We start from the raw sequence: 18,094 nt of genomic DNA on the forward strand, positions 1-18,094 counted from the left end.
TTGGAAAGGTCAGTATTAGACCTAGGTGAGCACAGAAGTCATCTTGCCTGAAATGGAAGAGATGATTTGAGGAATAACAGAAAATAAGAAAAATTAGGCAGAGTAATCATAACTGATAAAAAGGTTTGATGGTATCAGTATCTATTTAGTTGAATAAATGAAGACAAACCTTCAGATATTTGGAAAGTGTATTAGACCTGAATTTGTGATTTTCGGATGCCTAATTCTTTTGTTGGCATGAAGAAATATGACAGTAAAGTTAAGATCAAGTCACATTTTTATTTTTCTTCCATCCTGTAAAATGGAGCTAATAATACTGCTTGCCTCTAACTCCCAAGACGTCTATGAAGATTAATTAAGAAACAGCTGTAAGACGTTTTTATCTCTCCTGAAAAGCATTCTAGGGTTGGTACCTAGTATTATTACCGTAATTTATTCTAGGCATTTTGCACGTGAAATGTCAGGCTGTTACTCCTACAGGCTACAGTATGCTTCACCAGCAGCATACTCACATTGAGCAAATAACCTGCTCAAGATTATTTCATAGCCACTTCAAGCTGTGGCTATGAAGTCACCGCACTAGGATTTGAACCCGGAGGGACTAACTTCAGTCTCCCAGTAGCCCACTTGTGATTCAGTCCCTGCCCACCTCACCTCAACCCTGGGCTCTTCTCTAGCGGTATTCTGAGCTGCACCCTTACGTGCAGGTATTTCGTGAGTACGTTCTGGGGACCAAGCCCTATACTAAGCACTTACACTGGTTATCTCATTTCATCTTTCCATGAGCCTTAAGAGGTTGGTTTATTATTTCCCATTTCATAAATGAGGAAACTAGGCTAGAGAGGTTAAATAACTCTCTAATGTCATAGAGCAAGAAAGTCATTATACTAGGATTTAAACCTGTATATGTTCCGTTAAGTAATGAGATGGGTGAAATGAGATAAAGAAAAGGTGGTAATACCAGTATTTGTTAAATTAATGAATATGCCCATATTTAAAACACTGTGAGTTTTAAATTTAAAACAAATACAGATTTTGGTAAAATGGAAAGTTTTCCCCTTTCTTATAATTTCTCATATCAGTGAAATGGGACAGTTATTTTTACTACCTGTTGGTTACATTGAGCTTTCTGCCTCGCTTAGGCTGCTATATTTGACCACTGCAGGATGCTAAAATCCACTCAATTCCAACCCCAACCCCAATTCTTGCCCCTTCACAACTTTTGTCCCCCACCAAAGCTTTTGATATATGGGCTTCCCTGGTGGCTCAGACGGTAAAAGCATCTGCCTGCAATGAGGGAGACCCAGGTTCGATCCCTGGGTTGGGAAGATCCCCTGGAGAAGGAAATGGCAACCCACTCCAGCACTCTTGCCTGGAAAATCCCATGGACGGAGGAGCCTGGTAGGCCACAGTCCCGTGGGGTCACAAAGAGTCGGACATGACTGAGTGGCTACACTTTCACTTTCACTTTTCAAAGCTTTTAATTCCCTTCTCACAGTTTTATAGCTTTTAAACATAGTGAGGAAATACTATATATTTAAATTCACATTAGATGGACTCTTTGAACTTTCTCAGTTCTGGGTGGAGACCCTTCCTTCTTATAAGATGCCCCTGCTCACTGCCCATCCAGCCCAGCATCTTCCATCTGTCACAGCGGGGCTCGCAGGCAGAGAATCAAGTCCTTCTGCCCAAGCTGATTGACAGGCATCTGTCCTCAGTGCGTCCCCAGGCCTCATTGCTCAAGATGTCCCCAGGCTGCATTGCTCCAGATGCTGACGGGCTTGGAGGAACCCCTCCGGTTCCCAGAGGTGGTGGAGAGGGGGAATGGGAAAGGTGGGCAGCAAGCGAGTGGGGCCAGAGGAGAAAGAAGAAGAGGATGCGCGAGAAGGGTGGGACCGCGCTGCTGTTGGCAGTGTGTTTATGCCCACGACCGCCTCCTGTCCTCCCTGTGACCTGTGGGGGAGTCAGCAGTGTTGTGACCTGTGGGGAAGTCAGCAGCGTTGTGACCTGTGTTACCGAGTGAGGAAACGGAGGCGGGAAGATTCTCTGGTTTGTCTCCGCGTCTGTAGCGCGTTATGGAAGTGGCCTGGGGTCTGACTTCAGCTCTGCCACACGGCTTAGGATGACAGGAGCCTTGACGCTGCTGGCCCAGGTGCCCTAAGAAAAGCCAGGGGCTTATCCTGCCTCTCAGCCCAGGATGACTTGACTTGATTTGCGCTCCAGTTTCAAGGAATTCTCGAGTCTCTGTGGTACCGTTTGGGGTGACCCCCAGGGTGGCCCGGTTCTCTTCCAGCTGCACCCCAGGCCTGGCGTCTGTCGGTCAAGTGCACGTCTTTAGTCCTCAGCTGCTCCTTAACCTCATTCAGGTTTAATTAGGAGTGGCTCCATTTTAGTCCTGAAGTAGATTTTGAAGGACTTACTTGGATAGAATATACTTACATTGAGTTCACTTGTGTTTAAAAGCGCAAGTCCATTTAACATCTCATAGTAAGTGCAGATTAAGTGATCAGATGCTGGTATAGAAGGATCCTTGGTAAAAACTGCCGGCTGGGGGAAAGCCTGGGCCAGGTTGAAGGAGGATAAGAGTCAGTGCATGGGCCCCAGGGTCACCCAGATCTTTGGGCTTGAACTCTGAAAGGGACTCCTCTGCTCACAATCCCCCCCCCGCCACCCCCCCCCCCCCCAGCCAGGATGCCCTCCGGGCAATTCCTGATCGAATCGGGGCCCCGCCTCCTAGCTGGTTTATCTCCTTCACCTTCTCTTCAGCCTCCTGCCTCCAGTCCCTCCCCAGCCGGAGTCATCCTGCACTCCGCGGAAAGCCCTCTCTGACTCCGCATCTCTGGTCCTGCCGCTCCTCTGACTGTAAACCTTGGCTGACTCCCCGTTGCCTTCAGCCTGATCACCAGGCTTACTAAAGTAGCGTTGGGGGTCCTCTCAGTTCAGTCCGTCTCCCACCGCGTCCCCAGACCTCTCGGGCCTCGGCCACGCTGGGAAAGTCGCTGACGCTCACAGACCACGGCAGGTCACCGCTGCTTTGCCCCCTGCTGTTGGCACAGCATTTCCACAACTCTGGTGGTCCTCCTAGGGGCGTCTCCCAGGCTACGGACCTGACTTCTTCCATCCACCCCCAGGAAGAAGGAAGGCTGCCGCTCTGTCCTCCCATGGACCTGATGACATTCCACCAGGGGCACCTCTGTTCTTAATGTGCCGCTGTCTCCTGCTCTTGAACCACGAGCGCCTTCAGGGCCAGGCTCCTCCCCTTAGGGTTCTTTTATTCCCTGACACATAAGGCACACAGGTGGGATGCAGCCTTCTTAAAAGAGAGCAGCAGTCTTTGTTCTGGCACATACTGGGTGTTTATTGAGCATTTGTTGAAGGAACGGGTCATCAATAGATGTGTGAATTAGCAAGGGCAGGGATGCGGAGCTGATACGACCTGTGCACTTCGTAGCTTTGGCTGACTGTGTGTTCATCACAGTCCCGCTCTGTGACTGGGGTTTTCCGCCCTGAGAAGTAGGAATGGGCTTAGTAAAACCTAGCTGTCCAGACCACTTACAGTGCATCTAGCTGGCTTGATTTTGTTTCATATAAAGGGACTGGGTCATGTTTCTCTGTCTCTCATTATTACGATGTACGTTTTGCCTGTGGGGAAAATACTACCTAGTCCTAATGCTTAATTATACTAATCATTCCCCTTCCTTGGTTATTGAAAATTATAGCTAATTTAAAGGGAAAATTGGATTTAAGGGACGTTGAACATGTATGCAGCTAACAAAACTGCGGCTAACAAAACTCCCTTTGGCAGTTTTCTTTATTGGGCATATAGCGACACCCAGTGGCTTTATGGATTATTTCAGGAACTATTTCTAGAAGCAGCTACTTGGATTTTTTTCCTGCCTTTACTGAATGTCTCCTCATTTGGCATTTTTCTTCCTTCTTAATTAATGGACAAATACCTTTAATCTCTATATTTTTTTATATTTAGCCATATCCCACTTAGTAAGTAATTTAGAATGCTGTAAATACAAACAGCAAAGTGATACCCCAAGGTCTAGGACCCTCTAATAACATTTCTTAAATAGGAGCCTCTTGTCGGAAATAACCTCTTCCTGCCATGTGGGTACGATGCCAGATTTCTCTGTCAAACATTCACATGTATGCACAAATACATACACTTGCACTGGATGCCTCATTTATCAAATGTGCAAGAATGAATTCTACCTCAGTATATTTTCCATGTCATTGAGCTGTTTTTACATTTTGAGTTTTTAGGTGGAAGTAGGTCTAGCATGTATCACACACGTTTATTTCTGCCTTTTTAAAATAAAGAATACATTTTATAATTATCCTTTTCTTGATAACTTAGAATCATAAATATTAATTTACTACACTCAGGAGAAACTTTAGGACCACTGATCTACTTTGATTTTTTTTAATTTTTGTGATAGCCCACTTTTCTAAGTAACTGAGAATTTTTAAAATTATAATACAATTTTGAAAGGTTACTTTGCATTTACAGTTATTTGAAAATATTGGCTATATTCCCTGTATTATACAGTGCACCTTTAAGTCTATCATAAACCCAATATTTTGGTTAAGTAAACTACAAAGCTTTATAAAATATTTGCATTATAAGTCAACTATACGGCAATAAAGTTTAAAACATAGGATTCCCTATAAACCAGAACAGTATTGATATTTTTCATTGTTCAGAAACTGTATGGAGTTTTATTTAAGTATTCCTTCCAAGAGAGGAATTTTTGTGGCTAGTCATTTCAGGATTTGCTGGCCTTTTTAAAGTACATTTTGTCTCTCCGTGGATCAAATATTTAGAAAACAAATGAAATCTACTGGACTTTTGGGCACCCTGGTTGTCAAACAGTTAAATGACAGCAAGGGAATCAGGCTTTGGCAGCCAAACCACAGGTGGCAAATTAATTAAAGCTTCTGCACCTTTTCTATGTAGCTTATCACTAGAAGAAGGTGGCCATTACTCTTTCAAATCCAAAGGTGACAATTAAAATTTTAAATACTTGCTTCTGCCCAATGGTCTGTGACGTTGTTAGCACATCTTCAGTGTAAACTGGTTTTTGGAATATAACCTGGGTCACTGCCAGCTCTTCCCACAGATTCAGCCATCTAATTATAATCACATGCAGTTATTAAAATTACATAGGGAAAGGTTTAGTAACACAAGAAAATCAATGTACTGTTAAAAGCAAACATTTTGTAACTAGTACAACATCCCATTTCTGTTGAAAACATTATCTCTACACACAACTTCAAGAATATACGTGGGATTCTAACGGTGCTTATCTTTGGGAGATAACATTGTGGATGAGTTTTCTTCTGTGTTTTTTTTTTTTTTTTTCCCCCAGATTTTAAACAGTGATCTTGGATAATTTTATTTTCAGAAACAGGTTTCTAAAAAGTATTTTTAACTTTCATTTTTCCCCTAGAGTAAAAGATAACTTGTTCCCTAAGATTCTCTAAATTCTCTAACTTTGCCATTCAGCGAAGGAAAGAGAGGGGACACACTCATTTGGTATTTAAAAGACATGTTATCAACTTTAGTTAATTCCACAAGTACTTGAGTATCTACATTGTGCCCAGGAAATGTTGAGGATTCTGCGTTAAACCAAATCCCTGGGAGAAGATGGCGCCTAAACACATTCTTATGTCTTGTGGCGGTCGTGATCGTTGATTGTTGGGGAGTAAGAGGTGTCATTTACCCCTCTCGTCATATGTCCTTTATCTATAAAAGGGGGTGGATCAGAGGGATACTGAAAACTCTTCCCTCCTAACATGCTGTGACTCCTGTGACTTATGCATTACAGGCTACCAAGGTGATTATTTCATCCAAATGTAGTCAATTTTAACATTGAGTGAAAAAGGAAATATGTATCCTGAGAATAGTACTTGATTAACAGCAAGAATTTTTTTTAAAAAAAGTCAGTAGTGTTTCTGTAACTATTTTTAATAGTGAAAAATCACAAGAAAAGATTTTAGAGTGTTAAATGTATACCCAATATAGTAAATAATATACAAGAATATATTATAAAAGAAATTTCTCTTAGTAAAATAATACTAACTTTTCCAAGATTGAGACTTGTATATAAATTCAGGAAAACCCTGGAACACAAAAATTTGACCTTAGGTTTATTTTCCCAAAAGGTTTATAATGATCAAAACTCATTTGTGTTTTCATATAGTCAAGTGATATGAAATATTGGAGAAATGCAGAATGTGGAAAAAGTAGATATTTGTTGGGTTTGGTTGTAGAAAGCCAAGAGATCAGACGAATATCATTGTAGAAATTAAATTTCTCTTTGGTTAATCATCATGAAATGCATTGCCTTGTCTCTCTCCTACTATTTATGGCATTATATTTAGCAAATGAATGAATATATAAAACTTTATAAAACCATGTATAAGACTTTGCAGAATATAACTATCTTTTTGTCACAGTACTGCCTCAAATTTGGGAATGAAAACCATTCCTTCCTTAAATAGGAATGTTTTAGGTGACCTTTGTCCTCTGTTGTCAGGCAGGAGCTATTTGTGTGACGCCTCACGCCACCTTTCTTTGTTTTAGATCTCCTCTGGCACTTGCAGGCCTGATGTTTCAGAATCCTCTGAATTGCGTCAGAAGTCACCATTATTTCAGTTTGCCGAGGTAAGATACATGTTGCAATCTATAGTTAATGAAATTGTCAATTGAGCTTCAATTTAGGCTGATGACAGTAACCTAAAGCAATGAAGAACTCTTCATTCTTAGACCAAATAGTCATAAATGGGAAAATAAACCAAATTTTGAAACTCTAGAATCTTTTTAAGGAATAAATATCTTTCTAGAAACGTATTATTAACTCATACTAAATGTTATTTCCCTTAAACCTCATCACTAATTTTTATTCAGGGCTAGGAAAGTTAAGAATATAATTGAATTATTGTTAGAACTTATTTATCAGGTGTTAATTTGACAAGTATTGAATCAGAAGATAGAATTGACTCATGGTTATTGGCCGTGCATTCCTTTTTATTTAGCTTTAATACACTTTTCTCTTAATTGAAACTTTAGCATGCAGTTGGCAGTTTTCAAAGTCTTGTTTCTTAATGTTAGGCCTGTTTGGCTCAGTATGTCTCTAACTTACAGATGATGTCGAAAGCACATTATCCTTGATATCAAGTCTAAAGGTTAAGACTGCTTCCCAAAATATCTGCATTTACCCTGGAACTCAATATGGAGCCCTCACTGATTAATTTTTTCTCAACGTTAAACCACATGGTCCCCCCTTGATCATTTGAATTGTCTTTCACTAGACCTTCTCTCACACTGGCATCCCTCCTAATGTTAGCCCCTTGCGGTACAGTCTTGTCCAAGGAGAACATATTTTTAGTTTCAGACTTTTTTCTCCTCTAGTGTCCTTTCCTGGTGGTTCTCAACATTTCATTGACAGAATTACTTTTCACACTGGCATATTAGGTCATTCCTTTTATGACATTGTTGGTAATATGCCTAAATGTCCTGCTGATATCACCAGAATGTTATAATATATATTTGCTCACATAATGCTCCTTATCTATCACTTTCCTGTCTGCTCTCTGTGAGATGTGCCATGAATTCTAACTGTTTTGTATATTGTTTCCTCAAGAATTTAATATAGTAGGGTGTTCAGTCTGCACTCTCTTTTAAACAGTTTTATACATATTAAATAATGTTAGTGCCAGCTTTGAAAGCAGAGATTCTTAACTAGTGATCCCTGAGCCCCTGAAGATCTAGTGAAATCTCTCAGATTTCATATGAAATTTTTGGTATTTTGACACATGTGCACTTTTTTTGGTTAGTATAGCAAACTAAAGATTCCAAAGATATCCTTGACCCCAATCTGCCATTTCTTCAGGAGCTTGCTATTCATGTCAGAATCTCCTCTACTCAATATTAATTTGTAGAAACCTCCTTTTATTTAAAAACTTGTGAAGTGCTTTTTGGAAATCTAGATGGTTTATACCTCTGGTTCTATTTGGTTTACTCTCTGACTTAATCTTTGAAGGGCATATATTTCCCCTTACACAAACTATTTGTTTTCTTATAACTTTATGGAGGGTTGGTAGGAGTGAGAAGTCATGTCTGAAGTAAGACATGACTTTTTAAACTTTAAATGGTAAACGGTAGGTCTGTAATTCCCAGGACATCTTTATGGATTCATGTCTGCAGTCTGGCACAGCTCTCACATGGAGGTCTTTTGAAATGATAGGTTTCATGATTTGACCAAGAAGAGTTCTACAAATTTATCCTCAAGTGTCTTCAGAGTACTTGGTTTTATCCTAGCCATTAATTACCATTTGTGTATATCTAGTTTGTTAAATAGGATATGGGAGATCTATTTTCTTTCTTTCTTTTTTTTTAACTGAGATTTATTCTAAAAATGCTTGTTCGATTAGAAAAATACAGTGAAATGAAAATTTTCCTAGTGCCTTCAGCTGTAAATAGAGTCAGTAATTCAATCAGTTCTCTCTTCTCATTATGCCTTATCTCTAAAAGTGACTTTGATGTTGTATCACCAACTGGTTCCATTATCTTTCTAACCAACTTAATTTGATTAACATGAAAAAATGATTCCTGTGAATTCTTATGAAGAGTTATGGTGCAGGTACATGTATTGTTTAGTAAGTTGCCTTTGATGGAGTCAGTGAGCACAGTTAATTGAAGAAACTTTTGGGGGACTGGGAATGGGCTGAATTTATAGTGCCTACACTTTCTGCTCCTGTGACTCATTTTCACCCTACTTTGTAGCTGGATAGGTTTGTTCACTTTGAAACCAAAATTGACAACTGACTTGGCTTCAAAACATCCCTAAGAAGTATTTCCTTTAGAAATACTTGGCCCTCAGAGAAAACCTTTAATGAAGTTTGAATAAGCACTAGTAGGAACAAAAGCTCTCGTTGAACCAAGGATGGTGTGACAGAGCCCCCTGTCCGCTGTCAGAGATCTGAGGGTTGTGTGTGGGTGGGTGCAGGGGGCGGTGGTGGATGGGAAGATGCATGGTGTTATAAAAGGAAAAAATGCTATTCACATTCAGAGAACAGTTTACTGAATTCTGGTTCCATACCAGGCAGTGTTCTCTGTGACTTATTTTCTTCTCACCATAACCCTGTAAAATGGGGATTATTATCACCATCAGTTTACACTTGGGTAAAATAAGTCTCAAGAGATTAGTTGAGCTCCCAAGGTCTTGTAGCTGATGAGTAACAGAGCTAAGATTCAATCCCAGATCCTCTGACCTACATGGTTTGTGTCCCCAACACAGTCTCAGAGCTGCCTCTAAGCAGAGAACAGCTTAAAGGGGGTGCTGTGAGTAAGAGAGGATTTTACCTGCAGCTTCCAACATTTAATATTATATTTTTAAAAATCACTGAAATAAGTCTATCTCTATAAGTCTCCTCAACTGCTGTTGGGTACACATCTGATACTCTTACAAGAGACATGGCAAATGAGCCAGACTCAGTCTTTTTTCCCCTTTCCACGTCTGTTTTTAGAAACAAGGCCTTTGTCTTCATTTATCATTGATACTGTTTTTCTAAAAGGGATTGAAGGTGATGACTCATGTCTTAATCTTTATCAGTGTCTACAGGGGAAATATATGGCAGATCTATTAGTCTGTTATGGAAAAAATGTCCTTGTGCTTTAAAAATTACATGTTTCCTTTCAGATATCTTCAAGTACATCCCACCCTGATGCGCCTTCCAAACAGTGTCAAGCGTCAGCCTTGTTTCAGTTTGCAGAGGTATGGCTTTTTTTTTTTTTTTATTATATATGTATATATTGGGTCCAGAATATTTACTGAGCACAGCAAGTATTGGAATAGAATTTTGTCTCCTCTGGAGGACTTCAGGCATGCCTCTTGCCAATGCTAATAGTACACAGGGCAGACTGTTTATTGCTTTCTGCTGCTTGTCTGTCATCATAGATCATCTCCAGGTCTTATACCTGTTTTATAAGCATGCACTAAAGAGTTCATCCTGAATAAAAGTTTTTCATTTATTTCACTTTGCCATGTTTTTAACTTGCTTTAAAAGCTTAGGAAAATTGTCAACATGAAGGCCATAGGATCCCAATTTATTTGTTAAATTTTTCCAGTAGCAAAAATAGATGCTATTGTTGACGAATGCATCTCCCAGTGAATGCAGGGTGAATATGACCTGTTAGTTTACACTATGATGTAGCTTCAGCCAGTGTTTTTATTAGCGTTTAATCCCAGGCTTAGGTCGGGTCAGCTCTTGCAGGATCTTAGATTTCTCTGGATTGTCAGCCAAAGAGAGAGCACACACCCTGGAGAGCCTTGTCTTGGTTGGTATGGTGAGAAAGCAATCTGATAGTCTTTATTTCCCCACAAAAGCCCTGGCCTCAATCATATGCTCATTTCTAATAAGCACTGTATGACAAATAATAAAATATATCCCTTTTGAAAAAGTAAGATCCCATCTCCTTTAGGTTTTTCCCCATTTTCCTTTTTATTAATTTCAACCAAAAATGCATATCATAAACTAAGCAATTTTTTATAGGGTTGAGAGAAAATGACAAGCAGGACTGTTCTGTTTAATATTGATGTGTTGAATCACTTTGATTCATTTGCATAAAGAGTGCTTCATAAATGATATGTAAAATGATATCCTTTTGGCAGGAGAAAACCCAGCATCTTACTTTGAAAATGAGAAAAAATTACTTTTAGCTCTAACAGTTTTTTTAAAAATGCTGCTCCTTCTTGGGACACTTGCATCAACCAGCACAATATGATCCCACCAGTTGGCTTGCTTATCTGTAAGACTTCTCTGCCATAATGCTGCTTTAGTTGTTGAGGGCTATTCTATAAAAGTGGTAACCAGAATATCATATAATGGTATCATTTCACTAAGAACAATTTGCTTGATGAATCTGAATAAATTAAGATTTTATCATAATTCTTCATTATGATAAACAGGCTGTTATTTTCACTGTTGGGGGAATAGTTTTGTTTTATATTTCCTTGCTCTCCTCTAGTCATTGATATCCATTTACTTGATGCTAATAACTTTTTCAAAGATAAAAAAGAATTTTGACATGATGACTATAAATGTTTTTAGTGTTGGTACCTGATTGGTCCCATCAAACTTTCTAGAAACAGTTCTTTCAAAACACAATTTATTTGCCATATATTTAAATTCTATACTCATGAATATCAGAAAGGTTGTGGCTTGTCTTTGACACATCTGATATTTACGTATGCGTTACTTACCAAGAATTTTCAATTTAATTAAAAATGTTTGTATAGCATATCTCAGCTGATGCATTTCTAACAGGCCCTGTCACTCAGAGTGTGGTTCTTATTTAAGTGATAGCACCGTCAGATTGATTAGGTGTCCCAAAGCCCTGGGCAGCTCTAGGAAGCAATGTGAAGGTGAAGCAGCCCCTGTGTTGTGACTGGAGAATGAGATCCCATGCCTCTTTTGAATTAATTTGTTCTTGTATACTCAACTCCTCAAAAAGAAAGTTTTTTTTTCCTAGTAAAGAACCTCTTCTTCCTTAGGAATTGTGCAGGAAGACATTTCCAGATGTCACTTCTCTATACTCAGTGGCATTTGTCTTCTGAGAATTTTTGACCACACATATATAAGATTTGAGGAAGCTTTAAAAAAAATTAATTTGAAAACTCATTAGGACTTGTTTCAAGGCCTTGACAGAGGAAGGCATGTATGATGGAAAACCAAAATAAAATGTTCTCCTTTGGAATCAAATACAGTTCCCATCTCAACTCTGTATTATTTTTCCTGGTTTAATTTTGCATAGGTTGATAATTAAGGGCCCTTACAATTCCTAAGCAGATTAAATTATTACATACTTAGCTGTTTAATTGTAAATGCTATATATGATTATATAAGAGAAGTATAGCACAATACACGATTCTCTAAGGATATAGATATCCTCTAGTCACTTTCCTCAGCTGACCCAAGAGAACTCTTAAGTTTCAATTTCTCTCATGTTATGATCTGACCATATTGTCAGCCTAGTATTGCACTGGTTTATTCAAATCTAAACTATACTAACTAGATGAACTGATTAAATTATCTACTAAAATCTGCTGAGTGTATCTGTTACAGTAGAAATAGAATAGCCTATAATTACTGTGATCATATCGCTAAAGCTTTTATAATTATTTCATAAAACACCCATCACCTTTGAGAAAACACAAAGACTCTTGAAATTCTTGTTCTAATTGGTCTTTACCAGAGGCTCTCCAACTTTAAAACACATCCGAGTTCCCTCAAAGACCTGTTCAAATACAGATTGCTGAACCCCACCCCCAAAGTTTCTTATTTAATAAGTCTGCATTGGGGCCGATAATTTGCATTTTCAACAAGTTTCCTCTTAGGGAACTGCAGTTTGAGATCACTGCTCTATAGGTGGTAATTTTTACCACAAGTTATTAAATCAGCGTTATTAAGGCACTTCTGGTATCTCTGGGAACTTACAGGGAAAGGATTAAGTGAGGAGGAAATGGGCAGATAATAGAAATTCGCCCAGTGGGCCACATTATACCCCTCATCCCTCTTCTGAGAGATTCTTGGTCCTATTACGTACACTTAGAGAAAAATGTTTATATCATTTAGGCAACAGTTTTCTCTTGAAGAATGTTTAGCTTTGTAAATGCCCTTAAGATCAGGCTTGCAAAATTCTTAAGAGACCCTTAGTGTTAATTTCATTTACAAATGTTCATAACTCCAGAAAGAGGTTGGTCATTTATTGTGTAATACAATTATCCTAGAAACACACTTTTTAAAAAACAGTAAACCCAGGGCATTTCTTTAAATGAATATATTTTTTCTTGTATGTCAAGTTTTGGGTCTGTCTCACAAACTGAGAAGGATATCTTTTCCTTCTGAACCAAATCTGATCATTTTAAAACCCATTAAAGTAACCTGCATGGAACCATGAAATTAAATAAATTAAATTAAATAAAGGACATTTTGCTTGTAGGTTCCTCATAAATGTGTAAGGGAAAAAGATATATCTGCTTTACAAGATCTAGAAAGAAATACAGATTATAGAACCCGTTTTCCTCACATTTCAGCCTGTCTCCCATTCCATATTGATGGTTATTATTCATCAAGATTCCACTTGGCCCATCTGAAGAACCATCACTCTGTTTCCAGACTCTGATCCATTAAGTTGGTCAAAATGAGTTTCCTATCTGCATTTTTTGTTGTTTACATGTAGACTGACCCATCTGTCACTGTTTAGATCTCATTTACTGAAGACTAATGACCAAATGTAATGCCAGAAGGGAATTGCTGTCATCCATTATTTAACAGCTCTGAAAGCCATGACCAGTCCACATATCCCCTTCTCTGCCAAATGGCTGACTCTTACACCTGGAGTATACCTTTATGTTGAAAAATTGCATGTTTACTTTGAAGACAGAGAGCTAATCTGGACAATTTAGACAAATACATTTGAACACTAAAACTTCCCTTAGAAGGTTTTTACTTTGCCAATGTAAATACAACCGTAATCTCTCCAAGGTATTGTCATGATTGGATTTAAGCAGTTGGTGCAGTTTTAAAGTGTTCATTTCTATGATGGCGTGCCCAATATGTTACAGAATATTATACTTGACACAGATTCCATATACTCACACTGCAGCTCATCTGTGTGAAAGTTTTCCATGTTTTATTGGAAGAATTAATATTTCTTTTAAGATAAAGGAGACCAATCATCTCATATTGTTCGTTTGTTCTTTGATTCATTTATTCACTCAGCAATTGTTGGTCATTTCCTCCCAGACTGCAGTGTTTATGATACCTGTTTTAACTGCAGAAGGCTTCTGGCTAATTTGCTTTTAATCTTTGACCACCTCTTTCCTTGATGTGCTCCCCTACCTCAGGCAGCTATAAAATTAGCAGTTTAACAACCAGGGTGATCATTTTTCTTGGCACTTTTGCTGTACGTCACATACTTTTAATGCCCACCCTGCTTATCAGAACATTATTTAATAGAGGAGAGACTACAGTGGAATTAACAGATTGGCAAGCCCCATCCAATGTGAGGAAAATAAAAAACATAGCCACAAACTTACTATGCAGTTTGGCCCAGTACTGCCCCCTACCCAGGAGGGTAACATACCATGCACTCCCCTCCACTGGCAGACCTGTCACTGAAAGACTTGTTTTAGCTATGTTATTCTTACTTGAAAGGATGTGTATGTCCCTTAAATAGGAAAAAAAAAAAAAAAGATGGAAATGAACAATAGTATAACAAATCAGGATTATATAAGCTGTGTTTATATTAGAAGCAGATGAGATTACTGAGAGAAAAAGTATAAAGAAAAAGAGAGAGGGCCCTAAGACAGAACCCTGAGGGAGAACATTTAAGGGCTCTCTATAGAAAGGAGAACCAAGAAAGAACACAAGGAGAGACCTTAGAGATAGTCTGCAGTATTGGAAATCCAGAGAAGACGCTCAGGACGAAGGTCAGCCATGCCCAGCGCTGCAGACAGTAGCGTAAGTTCCCACCCCTTCCCCCAGTTAAGAAGCCAAAAGGCATTTTTATAGAAAGTATATCTTACTGTTGAGTCATTCCATGAAAATTTTATTAGGTGATTCTAGAAACGCTGGGCCGCTAAAATACATTGATACACCCCCTACCAGCATGACCCTTTGGAAATCAGGCTTACAGCACCATTGAGCATTTAAAATACTGCCCTGTACCTACAGATAGGTAAAAATACTTTCAGATGATGAGGAAACACAGTTCTTACTAAACATTAGGCGGTGGTTTCCTTTGCAAGGCAAGGAACCATTCTCAGGGCTCGACACAGAACACTGCACGTTAGCTCAGCCGACAGGTAATGCATCTGTGTGGTCAGAAGTTCTCTCTGAGCCTCTGGGTGTGCCCTGCAGGCATTTGGCACAGGCTTTGTGGTGGTGAACCCACACACCCACGCTGGCTTGTGGTATTGAACACACACACACAGCGTCAGGGAGCATAAACCCCCAGCAATAAGCACCAGCAGAGGGAGCCAGTGCGAGAGCTAGAAAACGCTCAAGCTGTGTATTGCAGCGCCACCGGGCTTGTTGTGCTCTTGAGGGTATTACGTGATTATGTGACAAATTTAATATTCTACAGATTATTAAATTTAATAATTAACCTCCGAGGTTGCAATTTTTCACTTTATTCTAGTTTCCGTCTGTAGCTAATTTGGGGGGATTGTATTAACAGAGTTTATTCGTGTTAATAATGATAAATCCTTATAACTCATAATTGTACTGTTGATTGAGGGCATCATACGGGCTGAACACCGGGCCAGACTCTTTACTAACATAACATGTCATCTTCATAAAAGGAATACGGGGCAGATAGTGTTTCTGGTTTTGAAGGTGAGGATGTGGACTTAATTATTTCCTTCAGTCCACACAACAAAGAGTAACGAAGGCGTGTTTGTCTGACACAAAGCCATTCCTTTCTATTAATACAACATTGGTTCACATGACTGGTCAGGTCACCCCACGTCAGTGACTTTATTAAATGTGTTTGCTTTCTTAGTCTAATGATAAGGTTAGTAATTGAATTCCCCTTGTCTAGAAAAAGTAGAAGCGACATATATCAGAGAAAATTCAGCGAGAGCAAAATCTTTAGAAAGCTTCAGCCCCTAAGTTTATCTTCTAAAGAAAAAGGAAGTGATTGGGATGAATAGGGAAGGACTCTCAAAAATGATAGCACCCAGGAGGAGAAATCCCCTAAACCTTAAACTAGCCCCTTCTAAATGACCCAGGTAGCTTGTTAGATATTTGCCTCAGCAAAAGCCTCTTATTCAGCAGGTGTTCCGAGGAGAGTTTTCTCTAGCAGTCATGAAGCCTCCAGTCTCTCCTGGAGGGACTGCTCCATGACCTTCCCTGTTGGGCCTGGGGTCGCCTGTCAGGATATCATCACAAGGCAGGTTTGCCTCCTAAACTGAACTGAGAAATACCTGTCCTACGCTGAGAAAGAATTCCTAATCGTGAGGAATGTTAACAGCACAGACCATTGCTAGCTGCTCTAGTGATGACAGAACTTTTCCAGGAGAAGACTTCTTTGTGAAGATCCTTAATGTCCTTCTCAATTCTTTACTGAGTTAAGCTCGGAATTGGAAACGAAGTCTTCCTGTAAAAATGAGATAGGACGGTGTTGCTCGCTGCTGTCAGTGCCCAGGGGCCGTTTTACCAAATTTTAACCAGAGCGTGCAGTCACCGTGTGATGGTGTGTGCTTGCTGATGTGCTTACTGAGATTTGGGGTCTTCACTGCTAATCTGTGTGCTTCAGAGCATGCTCTAAGCGCCACTGCCAGTGTTTTATATAAAACTTAGCGTCACCAGGTCTTGTCATATTGCCTAACACATTTCTGTTCAATTCTCAAAAAAAAAAAAAAAAAAATTGTTGACTGCCTTGTTGCTATCTTTTCACAGGGATCCCAAATATAGTTCAACAAAAAATTAGCTAACTGCTTTTTGTTAAATGTGAAATGACATTAAATCTCTTTTCTGTATGACCAGTTGCTGAGTTGGTATTTATATGGAAGTGGAAATGTGTAACTCGTTTTAAGGTCACAGAGTTGAATTTAAAGCCTGGAATACTCATACTTTTTATCATCCAACAGCCACCCAAGTCACACCTGGTTTTTTTGTTCCTGTTTTTGAGGTTATTTACTAACACTGGTTTCAAAATTATAATCCCAAGCCTAACGCATTTAAGTTATTTGATGCTTGAAAGTAATGATATTCTCATGAAGTAAGGAAAGTTCCTGAATGGGTGTGAATGGAGAGCAAAAATTCTGGTATCACAATTAATATTCTTTGTATGAATTGTTTTCCATATAGATTTCTTCAAACACTTCGCACTTGGGTGGTGCTGAACCTGTAAAACGCTGTGGAAAGTCTGCACTCTTTCAACTGGCCGAGGCAAGTTTCTAAGAATACGTTGTGATAAATCCGCAGTGGTTGAAGACACAAAAAAGTTAATCATGGCAGCGTTGCCTGAACTGAACCATTTCACCTGTGACCGTAATGTGTGTCGTGTAGAATTTTCAACAATGAGGGGGGTTCGTCTTTAATTTAAGGAAAGTGGACTTTTGCTACTAAAAGTCATCAAGCATTGAAAAAGGTTATCCAGGGAAATAGCAAAATCCTTTCACAGGTAGTATTTTAAAATAAGGTCAGTTTTTGTCTCTCGGATTGGTAAGTAAATCCATCCTACACCCAGAAAAATGGTCCAGGTAATTTTCCTCTTCTCTGATTCTCTTACGTTAATAACATCTATAAATCTCCGGAAAGCACTACTTTTAAATCAGGTAGTTGATGTTTTAATTTGGGGGGCTTTTTTAGTGAAGAACTCAAATGACATGTTCTAAAGTCTGGTTTTATAGCATCTCTCAGTTGTGCGTTTGATGTGACAGGGATATAAAATGCTACTATGCCTTTAGTTGAGTAAAAAAGATGTTTCTGTAAAGCCTGGGAAGGACAGAGCTCTCACTTGATGGGGACAGGCTGGGAGGAAGACGCCCGAAGTGGTTGTTCCCGGGGTGGGTAGGAGGGGGACCCTTTGCCAAATTGTGACCGCTCTGCCTTCAAGGGAACGTGTGGGACAGATGTCTTTAGCACCAGGACACTGTTGCAGCGGTTTTCTCCTTCAGTGGAACAAATTAGGAGGTACAAAATGGGTGACCAAATATCTCTGTTAAACTTTCTTTTCATCTGTCTTTCTTCCAATCGGTTTCGATTTCTTCTGAGTGTGTATGTGTGTGTGGTAAATTATTTTGAGTTTATTGAACTTAATGGGACAGCCTGTCATTTTCTAAATTTTAAGGTAGCTTGTGCATTAAAATTTAGGAGCTTTAACTACCTAAGTCCAGGCAGATCCAAATTAGAAGCATAAACAGTAAAGTATGTAAACAATGGGACAATCTAACCCAGTTATAGCTGACATGAAGCTGACATGCTTCTTGTATAAGACAAATTCAGACTCAAAATAGAGGGCTAGGAATAACTAGAAAACGTAGGGAGACCACAGGGAGTAGTTTTTAAA

The 18,094-nt window shown here is 39.2% G+C and overlaps 1 protein-coding gene across 13 annotated transcripts in view; it reads left to right on the forward strand.

Moving 5' to 3' along the window:
- Window positions 1–18,094, forward strand: part of BBX (BBX high mobility group box domain containing) — a 288,912-nt gene that overhangs the window by 221,965 nt on the left and 48,853 nt on the right. For all 13 annotated transcript variants that reach the window (XM_043892960.1, XM_043892974.1, XM_043892961.1 and 10 more), the window contains 3 exons: window positions 6,596–6,676; window positions 9,714–9,788; window positions 16,891–16,971. In XM_043892960.1, the coding sequence (XP_043748895.1) occupies window positions 6,596–6,676; window positions 9,714–9,788; window positions 16,891–16,971 (237 nt within the window). The remainder of the gene's footprint in view (window positions 1–6,595; window positions 6,677–9,713; window positions 9,789–16,890; window positions 16,972–18,094) is intronic.

The sequence above is a fragment of the Cervus elaphus genome, chromosome 31, assembly GCF_910594005.1.
Source record: "Cervus elaphus chromosome 31, mCerEla1.1, whole genome shotgun sequence".
Taxonomy (NCBI): Eukaryota; Metazoa; Chordata; class Mammalia; order Artiodactyla; family Cervidae; genus Cervus; species Cervus elaphus.